At 37.2% G+C, this 19509-nt stretch overlaps 3 protein-coding genes across 3 annotated transcripts in view; 1 reads left to right on the plus strand and 2 right to left on the minus strand.

The window, feature by feature from the left end:
- The window catches only part of nphp4 (nephronophthisis 4), a 169812-nt gene extending 161289 nt beyond the window's left edge, over positions 1-8523 (minus strand). Inside the window, exons 1-2 of the mRNA XM_088007009.1 lie at positions 8350-8523; positions 7369-7503 (exon numbers count right to left, since the gene is read on the minus strand). Of these exons, the coding sequence (XP_087863135.1) occupies positions 7369-7503; positions 8350-8499 (285 nt within the window). The 5' untranslated portion in view covers positions 8500-8523. The remainder of the gene's footprint in view (positions 1-7368; positions 7504-8349) is intronic.
- Positions 8524-9874: 1351 nt separating this feature from the next.
- LOC106919986 (DNA fragmentation factor, beta polypeptide (caspase-activated DNase)) lies at positions 9875-13203 on the plus strand. Its single transcript, XM_014990702.2, has 7 exons — positions 9875-10051; positions 10998-11124; positions 11218-11403; positions 12033-12112; positions 12192-12365; positions 12590-12690; positions 12774-13203. Exons 1-7 carry the CDS (start codon positions 9929-9931, stop codon positions 13021-13023), a joined length of 1041 nt encoding a protein of 346 aa, XP_014846188.1. The 5' UTR covers positions 9875-9928; the 3' UTR covers positions 13024-13203.
- Positions 13117-18599, minus strand: cunh1orf174 (chromosome unknown C1orf174 homolog). The gene is made up of 4 exons (XM_014969819.2): positions 18399-18599; positions 16533-16604; positions 16032-16391; positions 13117-15090 (listed from the first exon to the last, which is right to left on the minus strand). Exons 1-4 carry the CDS (start codon positions 18408-18410, stop codon positions 14950-14952), a joined length of 585 nt encoding a protein of 194 aa, XP_014825305.2. The 5' UTR covers positions 18411-18599; the 3' UTR covers positions 13117-14949.
- Positions 18600-19509: the final 910 nt, after the last annotated feature.

The raw sequence follows: 19509 nt of genomic DNA on the forward strand, positions 1-19509 counted from the left end.
AAGTTAAACCAAAGGTTGTGACTGCAACATTAAAACAACTGCACACACTGCTTCACCCTCATTTATCAATGCAAACCAATGGATTATGTGCCGTCATCCTCTGACTGCAAAAAAGAAGCACATAGTAAATTTAAACTGACCAACATGTGGAGAAAATTCATGGGCCAAGAGGCCCATGGTAACTCTGGGGGAGCTGCACAGATTCAGAGCTGAGGTGGAAGTACCTGTTTAAGGAGCAGCTATGAGGTATGTCCTCCACAAATCTGTCCTTAGAGTGGTAAGAAATACAGCCACTGAAGTCATGTCTGCAATTTCTCACAACCAACATGAAGCTGTGCTCTGGTAAGATGAGACCAAACCTAAATTATTTAGCCGTCATATAAAACATCACGCTGAACACACCATTCCCATACTGACATGTTGTGGTGGCCACATCATGCTGATGGTTTTCTCCAGCATGGAGAGGGAAGTTGGTCTGGGTTGATGGGATGTTGGATGGTGCAAAACAGTAAAACTGAAAGAAAAGGCTGCAAGTAAAATTGTCACAGGGATATGGGTTCCTTTTTCAGCAGGCTAATGAGACAAAACATGCATGTAGTGCTACAATGGAATGGAAAGCATGTTCATGTGTTAAAATGATGTGAAGTTCAGGCTACAAAGCTGTGCAGATACGCCCAAAAAGACTTTGAGCTAAAGGTTTTCATACAAAGCACTGACTCAGTTGGGCTGAATACAAGTAAATGTAATACAAGTAATATTTTATTTTATTAAGACATGTATAATTTTCCCTCCACTTCATAATTATGTTCTATGTTTTGTCGGGGTATCATATTATAATTGCTATAAAGTACGTTGAAGTTCAGGGTGAAAAAGTTCAATAGGCATTTGAACTTCTGCCATGCACTGTAAGCACCAACTCCTTAAAGAAAGTGCCATGGTTTTTGTTATAGAATTATAAAAAAGTCTAAATCTAACATTAAAAATAAATAATAAATGTACCGTAATAAAATATTCAGTTTGTTTCTTCTTCAAAACCCTTACTGCAAATGTTTGTTTCTTACCTCCAGGTCTGTAGATTTTAAAAGTAGATTACTAAACATAACAAAAATCATAAATTCAAAAGATTATCACAGAGCAGAGTCCAACTGCAGATATAGATACCCCCTTAGCTACAGGACAACCTAGAGTTAACCTAGAAGTAACAGTTTTAACCCATAAAACAAAATTGAAGCCAAGGAAGGTTATATATTATCTAATGTCTATTCTTTCCGACTGGATTGGAACGGGGGTCCTACAAAAGAACTTGGTAATCACCTGTTCCCTAAACGCAGCAGCAAGGGGCACAGTTCCTTCCTACACAACAGCTGAATGTTCACGCTTGACAAGCTGTGAAACACATGAGCAAAAAAAAATATGGTAGGCTGCAAAACACAGTGTATCGCACACAAAAAAAGAAATGCAGCCGAGTTCAAAGAGATTTTCTTTTTTCCTTCAGCTGAACATGTCTTTGCTTTTAGAGAGGGTGGTGAAAAAAATGGAAAGAATGAAAGCTTCTTTGACTGGAGCTTTGTTACAGCAACAGCAGCTTCATTTTGACAACATATTGCGTGCTTTCAGAGAGTGGAAACTCATGCTTTACAGCACAACTGTGACTGAAGCCCCACTTTAAACTAACTCATTTTTATAAAAAGAAAAAAAAAAAAAAACCAAATCCTTACGAAACAAAATTGGAGAAATTGCAGGACTGATGCAAATACTTTCCCCATCGGTAAGATTCTGTCTTCTGCTTTTCACTTCTTTGAAGTCGTGTAATAAGGCTATCTGATGGCTGACGGTTATGTTGATGCATAAGTGAGTGAAGCTAAGTGTTTTTAATCACCATCTGTATCTAAGACATGGCACTCCATCTTGCTGAAGGTTTTTTGTTGTTTATAAAAGGCATAACCCTAGGCTTTTCTTTCAATATTCTAACAGAAAACTTTAATATAAACCTTTAGATGTACTAGTCCTAACTTGAAGCATTTGGAGACCTAGATAAACAGAGGTTTGTGTTGGTCATGAACGGAGCTTGGCCTTTTCCTCCCAAGCCCAGCTGTCGGTCTGATAATGTTGCACATGTGAGAAGAAACCACTGGTTCCCTGTAAAGGCTAGGGAGCTCAAATGGAGTGATCACAGAAAGAGACAATGCAAAAAAGATGCACATTTCTCCCTTTCCTCCTCTTGTTTCTCTTCTCTGTGTACGGACAACACAACATTGCCCTCTGCTGACAAATCTGCAGAGAAGACCAATCTGAAGTGCAATATTTTAACCGCCATTCAAAGGATCTGAGACAAGATTTAATAAAATCTGTAGCAAATTTTATAAAATTTGCAACAGCCCCTAAAAAAACGAGCATTCCGAAGATTTTGCAACATTAAAATTACTTTGCTTTATTACAATAAGAAAAATCCTGAAACAGTACAGACAATGAAGGTTAAAAATTAACCTCCCGTTTTTTTTGTTTTGTTTGTTTTTTCTTGGGGTGGGGATTTAAACAAAGGTTTGATCTACAGTCAGTGGATTTGATTTCTGCATCTGGTCCATAAAAAAAACACTTCAAGGAGACTCAACAAGCCCATGCAGCTTACTTAAAAAATAAACTGCATTTCACTAAAAGAAAAAAAAAAACTATTTACTATTAAAGGAGCTGATATATAAAGTAACAGAAGCAACAACATCGTAATGATGTCATGAGTTCTGGTTAGGGACAAAACACAGGTACAAAAAATGAAACCAAATTAAAATGGAGCTCCCTCTCTCTCTTTCTGCCTTTAATCACTGCACATCTTTGCTTTTCAGTGGATATTAAAATCAATCCATCATGGCCTGAGTGGGGAGGGAGGTGCAATTTTCAACGTGCTAATGCAGCTTAGGAGTGAATCCCCACCCCACTGACATTATTTGGATATGAAACAGCAATTTGCCACTCATAAACACGAGCATGAGCGTGAGAGCAACGGGCCAAATCTAATAAAAAGAAAAAAAAGAAAAGAAAAAAAAAGCTGCTGCAGCTCTCGTAGCGTGGCAGAGAAAGGGCCAGACCTACTTTATCATCCTTATAGGATATGATGTGGTTTATATTATTATCCTGGATGGATAATGGGATTTAGATGCTGATTGGGATACCAAGTGGATTTTTATAGCGGCTATGACTATTGTGTTGGATCAAAGTAAGGCCGTGCACAGCGAAAATGCTGGATCAAAAGAACATCAAGCAGATGGTGGGTTGGGGGGGAGAAATGGAGAAAACTGATGGTTGCAAAATGGAAATCAGAATGTGCCATAGCTGTGACTCATTTATGCCACTGCTAAAAGATTTTTGCAACACTCTCTTTTTCACTAAAAGATGCGTATTTTACACACAAACACGCTGCAAGGTGAGGAGGCAAATTTGTATCGCCCTCAGTAGGTTTCAAATTCGGGAGCTACAGGGAGGCTCTTCGTTGCTCCGATCCATTTATAAAGCAGTGGGTGACTGGCCTCCAGCCTGGATTCACAGAGACATTCAGATGTTTGAGGGAGAACACAGGCACCCCGCTGCTCCCCAGATATCGGCTCAAATATAACAACATGGAGCCTTCGGATAAATTTTCAACTACACTACGTGGAGCTATGTTTTATTGTTAATATTTGTTGGCTTTAAAAAAAAAACCCTCTGGCAGGCAATGTCAAACTTTATTCGACTTCAAGATGTCAAAATCCTGCCATCAGTTAGACTGCGATTCTGCATCTGACTGGCTTTTTACAGTCACAGAAAAAAAGAATATGTTATCAAAAGAGCTAAACATCTACTTTGTAGCATGTCACCAAAAAAACAAGCAGTTGACTTTTTTTTTTAAAAAACTGTATTGCGTAAAAAAACAAGGGGGGTTTTCTTTTTCTCTTCTTCCTCCTTTTATGGCACAGATGCAATGTGTGCAGATGGCTTTTCTCAGGCATTTTAGACAACCTGCCACTGTTCTACTATCGATCCATTCCGCACTATATCTATGTTCTTTAGGTTACATGAAACAGTACAGACCAGGGCTCTTCAAACTGTGGTTCCGGAGGAAAAAATAAATAAATAAATAAATAAATAAATAAATCAGAAAAAGTAACAGCCTATGCTAGGGACAAAATTTTAAGATTTCTGTTACCTAAAGCTCGTATTTTCTTTTGTACGAGTACAAAAGAAAATATTAAATTTCCAGGTGCAATTAATAGGCGTGTTGTGCATGCAATAGATGCATGCACAAAAGCTGAAAGCAATGGTGGTGCTGGAGGCATAGCAATGATAAAAAAAAATATTATAATACATGTCCTTTAAGTATTTCAAAGTCATAAAACATAATAAAAACAAAAACTATTGTTTACCAGACTTTGACTGGGCCATTCTAAGACATGCATATGTTTTGATCTAAACTATTCCACAGTAGCCTTGCTGTAAGTTAAGGACCTCTGTCCAGTTAGAAGCTGGACCTCCACTCTAACATGAAGTCTAACAGGTTTTCCTCCAGTCTGACTCCACATTTAGCTTCATCCATCTTCTTAATCTCCCCACCACATGATGCTGCTACCACCATGTTTTACCAAGGGATGGCCTGTTAAGGGCAATATGCAGTGTTAGTTTTCTATTACACACAGCACATTGCATGCAAGTAAAAAAAACTAGTATGAACTTAAGTTCATACTAGTTCATAATGTTCATGTTATATCCAGTCTGACTGATATAACATGAAATGTAATGATGAACTTGAGGCGGTATCCACATGAGCCAGCTTTGAACAAATTTGAGCACAATCAATCTTACTGAATGCAGTACACAAATACAGTGATGAAAGTATTTCATCATTAGTAATAAAAATCACTCAAAATGGTAGTTTTATTTCTTTTATTTTTCTTTTACAAGCTGTTAATTTTTTTCCCTAAAATTCTTAAATGTACCACCATTTTTAACAGTTTGTTGTTTATAAAGAATAACCTGATAAAAGAGGTTGCTGTGGTGGCGGAGGGGTTAAGCACAACCCACATATGGAGGCCTTAGTCCCCGACACGGCGGTCGCAGATTCAATTCGCGGCCTGGTGACCTTTACCGCATGTCTTCCCCTTTCTTGTCAATTCACTATCAAATAAAGTACACTAAAGCCAACAAACCCTTTAAAAAAATTACTTGATAAAAGGATTATAAAGCAAACAGTATAGTCTACGAAGACATTGGCGTTTTGACACCATAAAATATTCAACACAATCCAAGTTCTTTATCTAACAGCTTATAAAGAATATAGAAAGGGTTGGGGGGTTTTTTTGTTTGAAATTTACAATAGTATCAATTTGTTAATGCTCATCGCAGGACAAAACAACAACATTGTTGACCATCAGGTTTTTGGTCAGTGGAGAATTAAAATAAATTAAAGAGTGCCATAAAGAATCCTGACATGTAGACGAGGTTTAATTTCTCTGTAGTAGACTTAGTACTAGTTTTTGTATCTCACATATTTGATTCTTACAACATCCTATTTAGCACTTTCAATAAGTTATGAGGAATTTCATCATCAAAGCACATCTTTCAGAGAGGACATGAGATAGCGTGACATAAAAATGGTTTCTCTGTTTCCTTTGTCTAATGATGATTACACAGTACAAAGGACCAAAGGAATGATGGCGGAGAAATTACAGAGAATGAACAGAGGGAAACCATAGAGGTGGCTCAAAGATTAAAGCTGGGTGTTTTTGAAGATGGGAAGTTTAAAACACCAGCACGGCACAGACAAGTAGTGAGTGTTGGCCATGTGCTGCACCATGGCTGACCTGAAGATGTGGCTATGGTTCTATTTAAAACTGAAAGACGCAGAAAAACTCATTTCCATGCCGAGTGTTTGTCATTATAATGAAGAAAGCATTCTCTCCTCTGAGCAGCATAATCAGCACATCACTAACTAGAAGCTCAAAGTAATGATTTGATGAATCAATTCAACTAATCATCAGTGTACCAGAGCAGAAGTTGTGCTTCAGGCTCATAATAAGAAATTACTCCAGAGTGATTTAAAAGTAGCTGTCTACAAGGCTGTTTTTCTAAGCTGCAACTAAATCTACAAACTAAGCTTAAACAATGGTTGCAGAGCTCAGCAGTAGAAATGTCCTGAAAACAGAGGATGTCCAGTATTGTACAAGCAGCAGCAGTAAAGCAAAGTGATACTTTAGGTCCTACTGTACTATTTGGGTCTATTCAAATGTCCAAATTACAACATTTTGAGTTAGGATGTCAGTCTGCCTGCTGAGTGCAGCTCTGAACAGGACAGCGGACATTATTTGCTGTTTACTCTTGGCCAGGACTTTCTTGGAAAATAAGTTTTTAATCCCAGTGGGTTTTACCCTGGTAAAACAACAGTAAAAATCAATAAAGGAAACCTCAGCCCCCATATTTCTATGGGTCGGTTGCAATTATGTTTTACTATTCAGATTTTGGATATTGGCACACAAACACTTGACTGTCACTGGGTAGACCATGGAAAGATTCAGTCCATCACAAAGAAGCAATGAACATATAATTAAGGACGAATTTATAAACATCGATTGACTCAATATATATTTGTCTGAATAACCCCAAACACCAGTAGAGAACTCTAATAGCACAGCCAAGATATAAACTAGAAGAAAAAATTTCCTACAATTAAGGAAGGAGTTCCTTTATGCAATAAAGTCTCTAAAACTAAACTTTCCAACATTCTCCAGAACCCAGAAAAGCCTAGCAGGAATGTTTGGCACAATTTATGTCAGTTATGCTGCAACAATCTGTGCTGTTCTGTCTTTTTTATTTTTAAAATGAACTCAGCCAGACATACCACTTTAAAAGTATCAATACACCATTTCAACAGAAACAAAGGAAACCCAAATAAAGGAAAGGTAAAAAAAAAAGTTAAATGCAGTTTTCAGTGATAATATCTGGGTTTTGTTTCCTTCTGAAAGTTTTAAATATGGAAGTTGTGCAATACAACTTGGATCAATTTTTGGTAATCACCAACGTGATTGCCAAACTGTTGTGATTAGTTTTGTTTATGCTCATATCAGTCTCGAGAGCACAGCAGAACACAATCCAATCATAAATCTTCATATAAAAAGAGTTCATTTTCAAATCTTTTGAGTAGTAATTAAATAATGGCAGTGCTCAATTAACACAATTAAGGGTTGAATAGCGATTGATTTCAACAAATAATCATTGACTGAATGCTTATGAAGACAACATGAGAAGAATTCATTACAGATCCTCAGAGCCCTGCAGCCCATAAATGCTTGGCACTTTGCAGCTGCAGTTGTTATTTCAGTGAAATGTGTTAAGACAAAAAGTTACCTCGTTGAAGGAAATCTTGTTGTTTTTCATCTTTTGGGATGAGCTCTTCCATGTTTTTCCAAAAAAGTGCTGGAGTTTTCTGTCAAACAGAGTCACTCGCAGCTGGTAGGTCACATCTTCCCCAGCTGACAGATCCTGTGGGTCAATAAAAGAAGATGGACAACTAAAAGCTCTTCTAGATGCCTAAAATAATTAAGCGAATTATAAATAAATCATATGAACATGAAATTAGAAGGTAGGAAGCTCTAACCAGTCTGAGCTTAAAATATTGTGCAAAGGAATACGGGCAAAACATTCAGTCTCTAGGCAAGCAAATCAGTAAAAGAAAATCCACAGCCAAACTCAAAAGTATACTTTTAAAATCACCAACTTAGGGGACTGAATACATGCAAAAAAAGTTTAAAGATTATTATTTTAAAATATGTTAAAAACCACGCATTATTTTTCTTTGACTTCACATCTATGTACTGCTTCAGACCGGTGCACAAATCACACGAAAACACACGGGCGTGTGGTTGTAACGTGTCACAATGTGAAAAAGTTCAAGTGGCATGAAAACCTCTGTAAGTCACAATTTAACACGATTGTGCTTTACAGTCGTGTTAAATTGTGGGTCATATTACAGGTCTTTGTGATTATTTTTCTATATAATATCAATAAAAGTGGACTGAAATACACAAAAAAATTGCTGGACCTAACTTGTTTGCTTAAAGCAGTGTTCTCAAACTGCAGTCCTCGAGAGCCAGAGTTTCACAACTTTAGTTCTACACTCTTGAATTAAATGGCTAAACTACCTTGGCAGCATGCATTCAATCTCTACAGAGCTCTGCTAATGAGCTAATATTGGAGCCAGGTGTGCTGAAGCAGAGAAACATCTAAGTTGCAGGAAACCGGCCTTTGAGGACTAGTTTGAGATTACTGGTTTAAACCCAAGAACATTTATGCCATATACAGACACAGAGAACTAATGTTTGGAATTACCTGCGGGAGTTGCGCTACAATAAGCCGGCTGAAGCTGAGCTGAAAGCCGTGGTTAGCGGTGAGGTGGTTCTCCACAGCCAGGCGGACTGTTTGGCTGGACGGGGGAACCAACCGGTTCTTGTGAAACACTTCTTCCCAGCTGTCAGCCATGCTGTTTCACTCTTCTGCCTTCACCAAATCATTATCAATAAAAAGATTTTTTTTTAAAAACCCATAAAATAAAACAAAAAAAATCTTTAAATTACCTGCGGTTCTACTTTGGAATAGAATTTCTCTTATTCAGATTTTCAAACATGCGGCCGCCATGTTGGAAATCCAGCTGTACTATATTTTTTAGAGGGGTGCGGAACAGTATAAGCATTTTAAAAAGTAGCTTTGCCTGATAAGAAAAACAATCTTATACTAATACTAATTAGCTTAAATGCTACAATATAACACAATGTGTTTCAAAGAAAGAATTATCACGAAAAAATAAATTTTGCAATTGGGGTGTTTAGCCGGTCTTAACCTGTTCTTTGGTAGAGCCCACCGTGCTGCGTCAGTTGCCATGGTAATAATGTGATCTGATATTTAACAGAATATTACAAGCGAATGCTGAGTAAGTAAATATAACACACACATTCCCATCTGCAGACAGCTTACAAAAGTAAAATAAAACATAAAATATAACACTACAAGTTGCTTTCTAATCAAAACACAAAACCTCGTAGCGACTTACTGGCGCACACAACCGTACAGTTAATGATTACATATCAGTATTTCACCGTTCTCCAACATTTGGAGAAAAATTGACAAAATAGTGTTGCCTATATTATTTGTTCTTTTATTGGACAACAAAGATAATGAACTGGAGTACCCTAGTTCCCATTTATAATACAATATAATATAATATAATATAATATAATATAATATAATATAATATAATATAATATCAATGATGTATTAGAATTAAGTTCTTTTAAGGCAATTTCTTGAATATTGTTTGGATCGATGTTGTGTGTTAACAAGAGCCTACTATAAATTCTTGAATTTTAATGCAGACTATAGCCCTAGCATTTTTATATTTGTTTATTGAGAATGAGAATAATATTAAATTTGATCTGATAATTTTAGCACAAAAAAGTTAAAAGGTGCAAAATGCTGAAATTTTACATTTAAGATTTAAATGAAGGTACAAGTTTAGTTATGTTACAACTGATTGTTGTGTTTACAGAGCTACAGTTCAATTCAGTTCAGTTTGTTTATATATCTCCAATTCACAAAACATTGTCTCAAGCGACTTTAAAGTAATTTCAATACAATCACATAGAGCAAAAAGAAAACACAAAAACAAACAGCAAATTGTAAGTTTATTTGATTTGATGATTTAGTCTATTTATTTTAGAGGTGACCGTGCAATTTATTAAAAGTAATAAAACATAATTCGCTAATTAAAAAATCCAAAATTAGCTATGTTTTAGTGATGATTTCTGACTTTGTCTTAAGATAGCCACTAGAGGGCAGCACAACATCACTGCCGCTGCGTTACTGAGCGTAAAGAGGAAGAAAAACAAAGGAAGCGGTTTGTATAAATTGTGAAATGTTCGGACTCTTCAAGAAAAACAAACCTGTTAAAATTCGAGGTTATAGTGGGGACAGAAAATACGGCATTGCTTCTAAAGATGTAAAGGAGCTGATTAAAAAGGGCTGTAAGCTGTTACAGGTAAGCCGTATGTTTTTTGTAGTTTAATAACTTTCGTCGCTGCCTTTTTCTGAACCTGCGAGAATGAAGAGGGAAATGATAACCATGGACAGCTAAATAGTTTTCTTTAGTTATTAATTGAAAATAAGGCATTTTAATAATCCACGAACAAGTTGAACATTGAGTGAAGCGATGGATGGAAAAAAATATGTTTTCCAGAGCTGTGATACGTCAGTTATACAGATAAAGTTTATATCTTTATAAACTAATAACTGATTTTAATTAACTCAGATTCAGAATTTAACATAATTGGCAGGAAAATTCTGACCTATTAATTTCGGCATATTGAATATTTACTGGAGAACAGACGTTAATATTTTTGAAATAATCGTCGTTGGGTCAATTATTTTTTTATTCCACATAGGTAGAGCAAATACATGTATAAGCACATCTACGTATATATGAATTAAATGAGTGAATTACATTTTCTTCTGAATAAATTTCACGTTTAGGATTGTGCTACTAGAATGAAAAGATTAATTTACTTTCAGTTTCTTTTTGTTTGTGTGTTTGTCTGGGATGCCATCAGATGAGTCCACATCTGGACATGTTTTTGTATTGCTGTCTGTAATATAATCTTTTTTCTAATTTACATTAAAATATCACAATTCTGGGGAACCTTTGTGCTCTACCCCTAATGAACATTTTAGTGTGAGATTTTGTTGCTGCATAAAAACAAGTTTCTTGAGATTATTTGGCTTTTTACACATTTACCAGCAAATGTGACTTTTTCCAATTAAGCTGCCTGCATAAGTTTCTCATAGACAAAGTCTTAAGTCTATGTCTGTGTCTGTGTGTGTGCAAAATTTAAAGTCTGGAATGAAGCAGCTGATCTGACCTAATTATGTGTTTGTGTACTTGTTGAGCTTACAATAATGGGATGTTCTCATGTTCTTCACCATCCCAGCTGCCACTTTCTGGTGCTCATGTGTGTTTATATGAAGATGGAACTATAGTGACAGAAGAGTTCTTTCCCACCCTGCCTGATAACTGCGAACTAGTTCTTCTGTCAAGGGGTCAGACATGGAGTGGAGGTACATGAAATAAAATTATACTTGTCCTCCATATCATCTAAAACACCATTTTTTCGTGTGTTATTGTTTTAAGCATGTCACTGTTTCCTGTAGTTGTTTGTGACATTGGTCGGTTGCTGAACACCGATCGCCACGCTGACGGTCTCATTGAAGCAGCGAAGGGTCTTCTCGCTGACGAGAAATCTTTCAAGAGGCGTAAAGTCCTTACTGACCTGCTGCAGAACCTGGAGGACAGATCGGATCTGGAGACCAGAGAGGAGGATGAAGACTGGTTTACTGGTACATACCATGGAGCAATAAATTAAGATGGTTGATTCTCCCACTTTTTGTACCATTTTACTAAGACCAATAAATCAGTTACTTACATAGGTTGCAGCCATAGTTTACAGTGTATATGTTACCCAAAATATGAATAATAAGGCAGATTTTTTTTCTACACTTACTAGTGGACGGTTGAGTCCACTTTCTAAACAATTGTTTGTTTGTTTTTTTCTTTTTAAATTGTAATGATGATGAATGACTCTTGTCTTTGGTGTTGGTATCCAGCAACATCAGAGCAGCACTCTACAAAACATGCAAGGATCTGTAAATGCTGTACATGCCTAAAACCAGCTTTTTATCTGATCATCATACTTGACTGAACATGTTTATGTGCTTTAAGAATTATTTACCTGTTGTGCTTACTTTTGTAGGTATAGAAGATAAAGAGCAAAAAGAATCTGTTCAATTTAAACTGTACTTTTTTTTAGATAAATAAAGGACTTGACATTTTGTGGTTTGTAAAAAAGGCCAAATCTTGATGCTTTTTGACTGTTAAAACAACATGTCCACATGTACCCTCTCAATGAAAGATTATCTCCAAAGTTGTATTAAACTTAACCCTTTGAATTGTTTTGGTTCTATTCCAGGAGTCGATGTGCGATTCAAAACAAAGTCCGCCTACATGAAGTACAACTGTGAAAGCAGAATACGAGGCTACGTGAAGGAGGTGAACCCGAGGCCCGCTGAGACCCAGCACGTTTCCCTGCGCAAATTAAACGTTTCAATTTCCTGTGTCGATTTTTCAGGTGGACAATGCAACCAACAGCATACAGAAAGCTAAAGTGAAGGAGGAGTTTTTAAAAGCATCAAAGTGCCTGGTTGAGATGCTGAAAAATGACAAGTACAACGGTAAATACTTCGATAGGACTGAAAAGGAGTCTGGGCGCCTCTGCACTAAGGAAGGATGGTTTACCTGTCAGGTACGGCAGAAGTTAAGCTTTGTTGCAACGGGATGGCCTCTGCTCCAATTATCAGACATTTGTGATTCCGTTTATTAGGAACAGAAATATATTGTGAGAAGCACAGCAGACGTACAGTGACTTAAATTGTTTTTTTTTTTTTGTTTTGTTTTTTTTTTACCATTTTTGAAAGACGTGGAGCTGCTTTGCACAATCCTCACTCTTCCTCTCTGTGGTCTCCTCAGGGATCGTTTGAGCAGAAATTGTGCCAGTTGCTCCATTCAATCAACCCGTATGGCAGCAGAGAGAGCAGGATCGTCTTCAGCACTTGGAACCTTGATCACAGGTTGGATACTTCCCGTTCCTGGCGTATTAAAAATAGCAGGAAATCAAACATGTTTTTTTTTTTTCCCCTCCCCTTTTCTGCAGGATTGAAAAGAAGAGGACTATCATACCCGCTCTGCTGGAGGCTCTGCAGACTCATAAGACCGCAGACATAAACTTGAACTACTTCTACCAAATGCTGTTCACCAGGGAAAACCTGAAGCTAGTGCACATCGTCTGCCACAAAAAGGGAGCGCACGACCTGACGTGTGACACCAATAAGATGTTCAGGACTAGTAAAAATGCAAGGAAAGCAAAAGAAGATACCAAAGGGAAGAAAAAGCATTGTACCTAAAGACGTTTTTACGCCAATGTTTTTTTTAAATTAGTTTTTATTTGCTGTGAAATTGATAACTTGTCATTCATTGAACAAAATGAAACAAAACAGTTTTGTAAATCATGAAAAGCTTTTTATTGTATTATGTAGCACAATAATGTAAAATAAATGGATGGATTAAGAATGTTGCCCAAATAATGAGACATTCAATCAGTCTTGAGTTGCACACACTGAAGACAAATGTTATTTATTTTTACATAAATAAGGCAGTAATAATATATAATATTTCTGTTAAGTGGTCAGATCAATCAGCTATATACAAAACCTGTGGATATAGTTCTAGTGCAATTGCAGATAACCTTTTATGGTTATATTTCTCAATCAAGTTTGTTCAAATATAGTTAAAATACAGATTCTTAGGCAGAAAAATCAACTTTGTCATTAATAACTTTAGCATCTATAAACAGTATGAATACAAAGAATAATTAGCTGCACGTGTGTGTGTGTGTCTGTCTATATATATATACACGTTTATCTACATACAGACATTGTTACAAAGCTGCCAAAAACCTTTAAGGATGGATTTTAGACACTTGGTGAAAAATGGCTGGAATATGACATTCATCTCTGACCTTGTAATAAACAGATCTGCTCTTTGGGCGTTCTCCAGCTTTCTTTCCTCGTAACATTTAGGTAGCCTGACATAGGCTTGCATATTTGTCAATCTGCTGTAATTTGCATGAAATTTTCATCAGTGTATAAACTTAATTTGTTATACAAGCACCATTAAAATGTTAAGTTTAATTCAGCAATGTTTGGCATCTCAGAGTGAATGTTAAAGTGGTTGGATCCTGATAAGATACAGCTGGATAATGCAGCATTACAGCAACCCTGAAATGACAGTACAGTATACAGCATGTATACAAACTGCCTGCAGAAAGTTAAAAGGATTGCGTTGAAACTATTCAACTTTTAAGTGAATAGTTTATTGTAGTTATTCAAATGATAGGAAAACAATATCAGATTTGTGTTCAGCACTTCCACAATCCAGACATTAAAGTACACTGCCTGGAGCAGAGATATTGTCATTTAGAGCACCTTGACGTTGATATTTTTGCATCAGCTAATCCATACTCAAAAAGAGCAGTAAGAGACGGAGCAGATTTTCAACTTGACTGGCTCTGGCCAGTCAAGTTGAATCTTTTTTTTTGTTTTGTTTTGTTTTACCTCATCAATAAGTGCAACAAAAAACCACGCTGTGTGTTGCAATAACACTGTTCAGCATGGAAGTTGTTAAGAAAGACGACTCAACACTTTCAATTTTAAGATGCTTATGGAAGGACAAAAAAAAATGGATCTTCTGAAAGCTCTTGGAGAGAAAACTTAATTGGCTACAATCAGCATTAACTTGAGCTTAGCGCTTTACAAAAATTGGAAATTAGCAGCACGATTCTGACTGGTGCGTTTCTAGTCAATCTGTTGTCCTCCTCATATTTTGTTCTTTTTTTTAAATATCTCCTGAAGTGCCGCTGAGCGCTCTGAAAAAGGTAGGCTACAACCGAGCGTGGATTTATGAGAGTATATGCAACCCTATATACAGTTTCAAAACAAAGCACTTGTGTGTTTGCTTACATATTATAATTTTTTTTACTGATTGTTGGCATGTGAGGAAATGGCACGAAAGCATCCGGCACCAAACCGGATGCTTTCAGCGAAGAACATTTCCGCGTTTACAATCGCACTTTAGCACCGCTAGAAACACTGCCAATGAAGTATTTCTTTGACAGCCAGTACCACTAACCATCCTTCATTATCCTCACATCAGTGATGGCGCTGAGACTTCGACAGATGAAGAGGACCGACTGAATGCAGCATCTGAGCAGGTAGTTTGTTGTCGCTTCTTCCAAAGTGCTGGGATGTTGTTCTGTTTTAACCGGCTCTTCTCTAAGTGCCGGGTTCGTCGTCTCGTCGGAGGGCGCCGTGGCTCACCTCTTCGCCATCGCTGTCTTCCTGTGCGTAGTAATGCCGAAACCTCTCCTTCCTTCGAGCGCTGGGAGAAGTAGCAGGTGATCTCCGAGGAAAGTCCTGCAGGAACAAAGATTCGTACAAGACTTTTGACTTGGCACAGCCGTCTGTGAGAAATCTGTCGTTTGACCCTCCCTTCAATGTTTTCACCTTTTATAGACATTTTAAAAGTATTAAAAAAGGTCATTTACTCTGAAGTTACCTTGTCATGAATTCAATCACGTACCAAATAGAGAACATAAAAAATAACCACAGAATCCACCAGATGCGAAAATCCATCCAATAAAGATATAAAATATCTGTCAACCAATAATGAGGAAAACATTTTGAGGTAATTATTATTTGTGGGGTTGTCGATGTGCAGATGTGCTGCTTAGAGCTAAGGCAAGCTAATTTGGTTTTAATTTATATCAGCCACATGCTTATCTAGCCTAAGCAGGAGAAGAAATTGTAATAAACTGTTTAAAAATATTAAATACAAAAAAAGCACATAAGAAAGCAATTTCAAAGGATTATTCTATTTATATGGCGTTGGGAAAAAAAAAACAGGCACTTGAGGTGGCAGCTCTAAAAATATTTTCCTGCTTACCTTCCTTACAGAACTATCGTCTTGTACTAGTTTAAGCAGAACAGCAAACTACTATACGTTTAATTGACAGCAACAAATTTCAAATCTTAAACAAAGGCGGCTTTCCTTTTTTAATATGCAACACATCTGGCCTCCAACAAATTAAAACTGACCGAATAAACAAAATGTCCTAAATAATGGGAATTTGATACTTGCTTGGAAAAATCTAGGCATATTTAAGGACTTAAATTTCTTTATAGTTATTGAATGATTATTAAATTTTGAACTTTTTAAGGCCCTACAGAAATTGTGTAACCACAAAAACAAACTGATATGACTTGGTGAAGGTTCAACCTGACCTTTTCTGACACCTTTGGGCTTTTTGACTTGTAATAATAGCAGCTTACACAACTTGCAGACCACAAAGCCTCACCTGTACAATATCCAAGTTCCCAAAGAACTGCTCCACAGGAAGGATTTGATTACTGTCGTCATCTGGGAATAAGACTCTGCTACTGTTTTCGGGTTCCACACATTCAGGAGCCTGCTCCTCCAAGACGCTGTTAGCTTTGCAGCTGCTGACCTCCTGCTCTGACCTCAGCTCGTTCTCTTTGCCCTCCTGACCTTCGAGCTCAGGTGAACCCAGGCACCTCCTCCTGTCAGCAGCCTCGTGGCATTCGCAGCTGATACGAGACAGTTTATCTGCGGATTTGGATGTCCTCAGCGCTGAACTGTCCTCTGGTGACAAATGCATCTTCTGGCTTTTACGGTTTTTCTTCTCCGAAGCTGAAACCTGTGGCAGAATGCGTACATCCAGAGAGGTCAAGTGGTTAACCGTTGCCACTTAACAGTCTGTACAAAATATACTTAAAACAAAAACAGGGGAAAAAAACAACAAAACAATCAGATCAAAAGCTGTGGTCTCAAAACCAACCTTTCTAGAGGCTCTGACCTCAGAGCTGCTCTTCCTCTTTCTAGACGTCATGTTATCAAGTTGACTAGGCATCTGGAAAAAGAAATGCATAAACAAAACCAAAACACAGGCTGCTTATTCCTCAGTAACCACATATCATTATAGCAACTACTTAGTTAAATGACTTGGCTTCAGTCAGTCAGCTGATGCAGCTGCTGTCACCCTAGCAGGTCCCAGGGAGCTGAAGCTATTTAGCTAAATGTTTTCACAAAGCCTCGCTGGCAACTCAGATTACCTTCAGATTATTGGAGGTCTGACTCGGCCTGTAAATTGATCTTAAGCAATATGTTTCTCTAATTTTCAAAGGCTCACCATAAACCATATAAAACCGCTTGTTCGGCAAAACGAACTGACCACTTCATGGATTTTACAGGCTGGGTTAAAGTCAGGACAAAAATGAGTTGTGCTGTTGACGTCTCGGGTTAGGATTAAGCACTGCTTTTGAAATTAGATTAGAAGGTGATTCCAAAAGCAGCCTGCTGCGTGTGATGAATAGTGGTTTATGTATATCTGCACAATTAGTTACACGTCATCTCGGCCAGCAAGCAAAAAATTAACACGGAGAACGAGACTTGAATCCAGGCCTTAAGATTTCTCTTTGAGTGCGTTTAGATTTTTGAGATAAAAAAAAAAAAAAAAACTGAATGTGAGACTACTGAGCAGCACTACAGCAGCTACTACTAAGCTTCAAAAGCTCCAATTGTTCAAAACGTCACTTATTTTTTTAGATGTATACCTGGGAGACAAAATCTCTGAAGCGTCATGTACGACCAGCAAACCTCTCAATAGAAACAAAGCAAAGTAAAACTTCACAGACGAGTCTTTTAAGATGCTTTGTTAAGTGAAGAGCAACACACACTTCAGTTTCATAACTCTTGGTGAGGCTGAAGGTTTTGGCTTAAACGCTTTCAATCTGCCAGTAAATTTATAGCAGAAGTTCCCAACTTTTTTAATCTTCTAGCTCACAAAAAAGTAGAACATTGTGATCCCAAATATATTCCACAGCTATGCATCATCCCATAGAGAAGATATTCCTTCTCATTTTTACAAAGTTTTTTTTTCCCTCATTTTAAAACCAAAAAACAGAAATAAACAGACTCATCTTTAGAAAGGACAACTCATTTCTTTGTAGATAGTTATCAAAAATTAGAAGTCATCATTTTTTCCAAAGGTCATGTAACATTTGCAGCTGTAAATGAGGTTCATTTAGCAGGGTTATGGACAAAATAGCTTTGGATTATAAAGATGCAGACTCTTTCTTAAACTAAAAAAAAAGTCAAAAATGTTTACTCAAGAAAACTATTATACTAGCTTAATGTGAAACATTAGTTTCTTCATAGTGTCCCATTTCACGGATATTTTCACCACCATCTTACTTAATTAACAAGAGACAGGAGTAGAGCTAGGGGTAACTGTAACTGTAACTGCTTTAACTGTAGAATATTTTCTCTACAATATTTATTATAAAGAAACTACTGCAATTAATCCTGAGCCCCAACGACACCCACCCAGCCCTTTTTGACGAGAAATTTCAAATAAAGTCTCAAATTACAAAACAATCACAGCTCCAGTCCTCCAGCAAATACCGAACATTTTCTCCATCTCGACACCTTTGTCCAGAAACATTGCTAACTTAGCCTTCGCCAAGATTACCCGGTGTTACAACAAGGGGAATAACGGCTTATGACCCCAAAGTGTCGGTGTGTGTTAAAAACTACACGTCGAAAAACAGTTTTATGCTTTTACACCCCAAGGTTGAAAGCTAAAATACTTTAATTACATAACACGACGTTACTGGTTTACTCGATTAGCTACACTCTCTCTTACCTTGTGCATCATTCGCCGCCGGTGCTATTTCGGTTCCAAATATCTAGCTCTTTGTTAGCTTTGTGACTAAAATGACAGCTATAAGCAACTATTAGGCAGTGAAATTTTTACAAGCTGTGCCGCCGTCGTCGTATTCTGCTTGTCTGTCTGCGTCTGAACCGCCGCCTTCTCCGTGTATTTCCTGCTGTCAGGTTCAAGCTGAGGTCATCGCGTCCCTGTACTGGCACTGCAGAGTACTCCCTGGGCTGCGTTCAAAATATCTTCACTCGTTCACTAGGTAGTGCACTACGAAGGGTTAGCGACTTTCCTCTTTACGGAGTCGGGTAGTTGCAAGAAGTATCAAGAAAATTTGAACTTAATCTTCATTCAGATCCTTTATTCAGCCTAAAGTAATAAGTGTGTTCCTAGTTACATCACATCCTAATAAGAGGAAGAGCTACAGTTAAAATGTTGGAATGCAGCCTACATGTCTGCGGACGTAGCGGACGAAACTAATGTAAATATGGGTTTGAACGTTATTGACCAAATAATTTACTGTGAGGGGTCAGTCTCTTTCTACACAAAAATATTACATTGGGTTGTAAATACTGAACGGACATTTATCCCTGTTAGGGAGGGTTTTTTCCTCAACAGTATACCCAAACACGCATTTTAACTGCACATTAAATGATTTCAAAGTCTTCCTGTTAAGAAAAAGAGAAAAAAATCATAACCTACAACCTTTTGGTTTTAAACTTTGAGTCAAAGAGATTGTATCATCTTATTTAAAAGTAATCTCGACGATCCTCGCTTTAAACTAAACATCTGCAAGTTGCAACTGACTACATAACTATGCCTAACTATTTATGTTATAATGTGTTGCAATGAAATCTTAATGTGGAGGTAATTATATATATATATATATCTTTGGTCTAAATGTGTGGGAAAATTCTGTGTGGTTTGCATAGGAAGTTGAGGTAAAAAAAAATGTCACGCCTCATGATCAATGTAGTTCACACATTTATCCATAAGAGGGGGCAAGAGGATAATCATTTTACAACTTGTTTCTGTTTGGTTGCAGACGATTCTGCCACAGTTATTGCATGTAGGTACTTTATGTAAGATTACAGTT

Source organism: Poecilia mexicana, unplaced genomic scaffold (assembly GCF_051168715.1).
Source record: "Poecilia mexicana isolate PSO_F unplaced genomic scaffold, ASM5116871v1 scaffold_7, whole genome shotgun sequence".
Classification (NCBI taxonomy): Eukaryota; Metazoa; Chordata; class Actinopteri; order Cyprinodontiformes; family Poeciliidae; genus Poecilia; species Poecilia mexicana.

Excerpts from the sequence above, each read along its gene's own strand:
- LOC106919986 (XM_014990702.2), top strand. The coding sequence starts at position 9,929 with ATGTTCGGACTCTTCAAGAAAAACAAACCTGTTAAAATTCGAGGTTAT. Across the intron at positions 11,404-12,032 it reads GGATGAAGACTGGTTTACTG|GAGTCGATGTGCGATTCAAA; the intron begins GTACATACCATG and ends GTTCTATTCCAG. Across the intron at positions 12,366-12,589 it reads AAGGATGGTTTACCTGTCAG|GGATCGTTTGAGCAGAAATT; the intron begins GTACGGCAGAAG and ends TGGTCTCCTCAG.
- cunh1orf174 (XM_014969819.2), bottom strand. Across the intron at positions 16,392-16,532 it reads AGGTCAGAGCCTCTAGAAAG|GTTTCAGCTTCGGAGAAGAA; the intron begins GTTGGTTTTGAG and ends ATTCTGCCACAG. Across the intron at positions 15,091-16,031 it reads GGAACTTGGATATTGTACAG|GACTTTCCTCGGAGATCACC; the intron begins GTGAGGCTTTGT and ends TTGTTCCTGCAG.